Genomic DNA, 6,000 nt, shown 5'->3' on the forward strand with positions numbered 1-6,000 from the left:
GAGGGTTGCGATCCCGTGGCCGGTCCCGGTCTGGTATGGGCGCGACACTGAGGGTTGCGATCCGTTGCCGGTCACGAAAAAAAGACAAAATGGAAAAAAAAAAAAGCTTTCACTGATTAAAAAGGACAAGTTTGAAAAAAACTGATGAGATAGATGAGGCCCCAAGAGGGTCAAATGTGAAAGTCAAGACTCGATGAAACAGATCTGCATACTCCCTAGACTGTGCTTTATGAAATACGTCCTTCAATCTCACTGTTGCCATAGAGTCATGAGGTGGGCAGGTTAATAACAGCAAGATAAACTGATACTAATAGGCTAAGATACTGGTTCTCAAACTTTAGCTAGCAATAGAGTTACCTGGAAAGCTTACTGAACAGAGATCACTGGGCCTCCTACTCAAAGTTTCTGATAAAGCAAATCTGGGGCCTAAGAATTTGCATTTCTACCCAGTTTCTAGGTGATGTTGATGCTACTGGTGTGGCAGTCACATTTTGAGGACCCCTGGACTAAGACATTTTCACACTGACTATTTGCTTTTGTCAAGCTGTAGTGTGTACCTGGAGTCCATTTCAGCACCTATTCCCTCTGGCTCTGGGTCCTCAAGTCATACTTGCTGCTAAAGCTAATAGGTCTTGTCATGCAACATCTCCAATTCACCCCATCCCAATATCTGGAGGAGACTCAACCATACCCCACCATTTGGCCACTACATCTACTTACGGCGCTTCGTACCATCGCCGTTCTTTGTGCTGTCTGAAACTTGCTGCTTTCTGATGCTGTCTTCATCTGCCTTCCTGTCTCTTCCAGGGCAAGCACAGATCCGGGCCTCAAAGCAGCGTCGGCCCAGGACTTGCCCACTAGGAATTTGAAAAGAGGGACAGAAAGAGTTACATTCAAAGAAAGTTAAAGGTCCCTTGGCATTCTCCTGTTTTCATTTCTGATGCTGGCCATCCCCAGTGCACCATCCCCACCAGCTCAGCTTTGGCTGCTCCGCGGATGGACCCCAAAGCACTTGGCAGAACACAAAAGTGCTTACATGCCACAAGCAATACTAGTAAATAACATTCCATTTGTTCTGCGAAGAACCTCCAAGCCATTAGCCGAACAGCTGTATTTAGCTACTTATTTTGAAGGAAACTTGAGTTAAACCAGTGGATGTCTCAGATAAAATCCCCTTAGGCAGCCCAGACACACTCAAAGAGACTGAATGCTCTGGGGGCCACATGAAAACAAACACTGTCTAATCAGAATCAATTCCAGTCAAATGTCAAGAATTCAGGTGTGAAGCAACTTGCACACCTTCCCAGCTCTTTTTTTCTCTCCCTTTACCCACCCTCTTCTGTCTCCACTTTTTAGATCTTTTATGTAAGTGTTTGCTGCAAGGATTTAAAGCACAAAGGACAAAATCAAGGGGAGCTCTCTGCTGTACACGCAAAATTAATGGAAAGCAGACACAATTTCACTTTGCCCTCTGCCCATGCTTTTCTGTAGAATGACAGTTCTACATATGCCACTTACTCTCTGGTTTCCAGAGTAACAATGATTAAAATTGGACGGCGATTCATCCCTCCAACACAACTGCTGTTACACATGAAATTGTACAAGACTGTCGTGAATTCAGTGCCAACCTGAGCATGGGGGGGAAAAAAATCTGTGTTAATAATGATTTGAACTGATCTTTTTCCTTCTCAGTTCTTTCCTTTATTTACAGAACTCCATTTCTGATGAAGTGATATTCTCCCTTCTGGAAAGGCAAACTCTGAAACCCATTATAGTTTTCTCTTTGCTTTGCCTCCTGGGAAGCTTAAAGCTAATGTTTGAAACGTTAGATACTACATTAGGGGAGACAGGCTTTAACAGATCATTGATTTTTGACCCTGTTCATTTGCAAGCTGATCCACATTACCCTACTCAAATAGGCTCTACTACATACATGAATGTCACTAAAAAGAGAGAGCTGAAAAAAATTGCCCCAAACAGCAGCCGCACTCCACGGATATTTTCCCTACGTGTGTAAAGGAGCGTAACATAGGAGTATACACTTCCATAAATAAGAATCTGGAGCTCAAAATGTCCTCAGAGTTAAATCATCTAGTCCAAAGTGCTTATTCATGGGCCAGGCAACAAGCCCAGAGAGGGAGAGTCACATGCCAAAGGTGCACACAGCAAGCCAGCAAACCAAAGCACTTTGGTCTCATTACTCCCATGTACTTTCTACCACACAACTCCACTGTGCACAACAGATTTACACATCTGTATCTGCCATATGTTCATTCAAACTTCAGCTAAGAGGTCCCTCTTAGGCTCTTGCATTTACAGACTACTCGCATCCAGTTTTGGTGCACATCTACTACCAGCTGGATAAAACAATGCCGTGTATATACCAAATTGCCAGTTCAATTATTATCGGCCTTTAAGATGGGAACATGTGGGGCTGGCCCAGTGGCACACTGCTATAGTGCGCCGCTTGGGAAGCGCGGCGGCGCTCCCGCCGAGGGTTCGGATCCCACGTGCAGACCGGTACCGGTTCCCGCTCACTGGCTGAGCGAGGCGTGGGAGCAACACCGAGGGTTGCGATCCCGTTGCTGGTCCTGGTCCGGTGCGGGGGCGACACTGAGGGTTGCGATCCGTTGCCGGACATGGAAAAAGACAAAAAAAAGGGAAAAAAAAAAAAAAAAAAAAAGATGGGAACATGTGCACAGAGCCATGTTTGTTACCAAGGTAATTCAGTATATATTTAGAAGTTTTGAAGGGGAGGCATGTGGAAAAGAGAAAGAGAAGAAACACAGAAAGAGGTTACATATTTGATGACAAGAACTGAGTAACACAGATGCTAAAAAAACTTCCCGTCACTGAAACTAAGGCTCTCTCAAGTCTGCCTGGTACACACACACACAATTTTATTTTTCTTTTACCTGGGGTGGCTCATAAGGCACCAGCACACTCTGTCTTCCTGTGATGGGATCTTCTACATATTGGGCATGGCTGTTCCCTTCTACTCGAATCAAATGACTAGGAGGGGCAATTTGACCTGCAAAACAACAAAGAAAAAAACAAGCTGTTCTTTACCCTCACAATAAAGAAAACAAAATGAAACTGCGTGGACAGAATGTTGGTGGCAAAAGAAATGATCTGTGTAATAAAGGAAATATATACATCCCTGAAAAAAGGAATAGATCCTATTGCCAAGACACCTTACCAGGTATCTCAACTTTTATATCAACAGAAAGAGCTGGAATGCACTTCTAATATTTAAGGGAACAGCACTATGCTTTGGAGTTTAAGGTTAATGATTCAACCTTTTATAGAACTCTATGATTACATCTCTGATTTCATCCATGGAGGAAATTTTGCACTTCCTTGGAAAATGAAAGGAAAAGGAGCGAGTTAATTAAAAAAAATGAATTTCACTGAGAAAATGCTACCCAAAAATCTGGCTAGCAAAAATACTAAATAAGAAGCAGAAGATAGCAAGGATATGACTTCCAGTGTGCTTATTCTTTTGTCTTTCTCCACCTTTAGACCTTGCTTTTGTCATAAAGACAAAAAAGTTTTCTGATTTTACTATGCTGAAGGAGTCTCGGGTTGGGGACCAAAAAAAAAAAAAAAAACCAGAAGTATTACAAAGGGCCTATTACAAAATTGTGATACCTAGTGGAGCTCAAAAAGAAAGAAGATGCTCCAAGAATTGGGAGCCATAAAGCTGATCTTAACTTTCGGCCATGTAGTCTCTCTTTGCATAGACTAGTCAATGAAAGTAAAAAGCTAAGTGTATCAAGGTGTCCTCTACAGCATCATCTATTATGGTAAAATCTAAAAAGAACTATTATGTCAATAAAATGAGAAAAAAATGAAATAGTATGTCATCTTTGATGGAGCACAGGCAGTTAGGTAAACAGATAATGAAGTTATTTTACACAAAAAATTCTTTATGGCACATTAAACGAAAAGCAAGACACAAAAGTATAAATAATGCATCTACGTAGACAAGGACTAGAAGTTAACGTGTAAAAAGTAGTTGTGTTAAGGAGGATTTGACTATTTTCTCCTTTTAAATGTCTATGCATTATCTTTATCCCTCCATTAATTTTTCTACAGTATACTATAATCTCTATATTTACACATTGTAACTACCTACCAATCTTTATGCTTTTAACATTTTTTCTATAAAGTATCCTCACCCACCTGCAAGTTCATCACTCTGATTATACTCTATACTTTCTCCTGTCTTTCCTTTCCAATTTTCAGTACTCTCTACTTAGTCTCTTTTCACAGAACCATAACAGACCTAAAGCCTTGGAAGCAGTGACCTCTTCTGCAAAGCTGTTGTTGAATCTGAGGCGCAGAAGCTGGGGCAAGGCTTTTCCACAAATACAGAGCTTAAAGCTGGCCCCCAAGATACCTGCTCCCCTGACTCCAGTCTTTCATTTGACTGCCCTCCTTTTTATGTTCTAGATCTTCTATTGACTGCTCTCACCCATTTTTTTCCCTCTTATTTCTTTTACTTCTTTCCTCTTGTCCTCTGTCATTTTTTCATTATTTCTTTCCTTTTATGCTCCTTCCTCTTACACCCTTCCAGCTCTCAACCAGTCTAGACTTGAAAGTCATTTTGGGAAAGGCACTAAAGCTGAAGGATATACCATAGCCCGGGGCAAGTGGAACAGCTACCATGTTGCACTCCTTACACCCTTTCATTTAAAAGAAAGAAAGAAAAAAAAAAGCAGTAGGGCACAGAGAGACCAGTCCAGGTCATCTAATAATTACTAATATGAAATTAAGTATTTCAATCATTGTGAAAGCCATACATTTATCATTATCTTTAGATAATATGTTAGCCAAAAAGACAGACTGAGCTGCCATTAGACTGCAGAAGACTGAACCAGGTAGGTGAGTCCACAACAAAAATGCCCATAGGATCTTTACCTTCAATGAGTGTAACTGAACAGTTATGGATTCCAATTTTCCTTACCCTCATTGAATTCGCGGCTCAGCTCGTGGTTGGGGCACCGTTTCACCACCTCGGTGACATGCTCAGCTTTCTTGTAGACGGGCATGGCACGGATGACAGCGCCCTGAGGAGGTGGGGTCATCACCTTGATCTGGATGGGGCATGTCTTTGCAATTTGGCAGTACAGTTTCTTCAGTTCAGTGGAATACTGCTTAGAGATGGCGCCGGTGGTGGAGGGAAGGAGAGAACCAACAGGAGATATTGTCACATTCCAAATCAGAACCAGAAAAATATGTCTGCTTTTTATAGCTGCATGTTTACAACTGGCTACTACATATATGACATCTGGCAATCTTATTAGAAGTTATATTCACAAATTATTAGAAGTTATATTCACAAATTAAATCTTTTTTTTGCTGTTTTAAATAAAATCCTATGTTTACAAAAGGTTTCACATTTATCAAAACACATCTATGCTATTATTTCCTGTTATCTTCTCTTTAGGATGAAGAAACTGAGGCTCAGAGGGATTTAAATGATTAATACCTTAAACAGCTTCATAGATTACCAGAAACTAAATGGAAAAACCATGTTTTTTTTTTTTTTTTAAATGTATTGAGTGATAGTAAACAACAAACCATAAAGACAGTTTTCTGCTTAGCAGATTATAATTAATCCTGCCCTTACAATACTCTAGAGAGACTCATAGGAATTAGGGTTTGTGAGATTTTTTTTTAAGATGCCAGAAATATCTGGCAGAGGGTGAAGAGATTTTATCTGAGGTCAACCAGCTAGCAAATTTCAAAGCCAGAGCTTCCCCAAACTATTGCTATTACTACTATTATCTTCTAATGTCATAGCATAAGAGAATGCAAGAGCTGGAAAGGAGCCTTTTGCTCCTATACTCATCCAAACTGGCCAAAGGTAAAACAACTAACCATGGTATGCAAAGGATCCAGATGCGGATATTTTCACTCACTCACAAGTGAGTGAAACTTCCCCCCCCCCCCCCCCCCCCCCCCCCCCGCGCAGCGGGGGGGGGGGGGTGTGTT

At 41.3% G+C, this 6,000-nt stretch overlaps 1 protein-coding gene across 7 annotated transcripts in view; it reads right to left on the reverse strand.

Annotated features, from left to right (window-relative positions):
• Positions 1-6,000, reverse strand: part of TP63 (tumor protein p63) — a 162,969-nt gene that overhangs the window by 25,358 nt on the left and 131,611 nt on the right. For 6 of the 7 annotated variants that reach the window (XM_008575977.1, XM_008575979.1, XM_008575976.1 and 3 more), the window contains 4 exons: positions 4,970-5,156; positions 2,916-3,031; positions 1,519-1,628; positions 721-857 (listed from right to left, as the gene is read on the reverse strand). In XM_008575977.1, the coding sequence (XP_008574199.1) occupies positions 721-857; positions 1,519-1,628; positions 2,916-3,031; positions 4,970-5,156 (550 nt within the window). The remainder of the gene's footprint in view (positions 1-720; positions 858-1,518; positions 1,629-2,915; positions 3,032-4,969; positions 5,157-6,000) is intronic. The other variant, XM_008575978.1, reaches the window with a different exon arrangement.

This window comes from Galeopterus variegatus, unplaced genomic scaffold (genome assembly GCF_000696425.1).
Source record: "Galeopterus variegatus unplaced genomic scaffold, G_variegatus-3.0.2 Scaffold1269, whole genome shotgun sequence".
Taxonomy (NCBI): domain Eukaryota; kingdom Metazoa; phylum Chordata; class Mammalia; order Dermoptera; family Cynocephalidae; genus Galeopterus; species Galeopterus variegatus.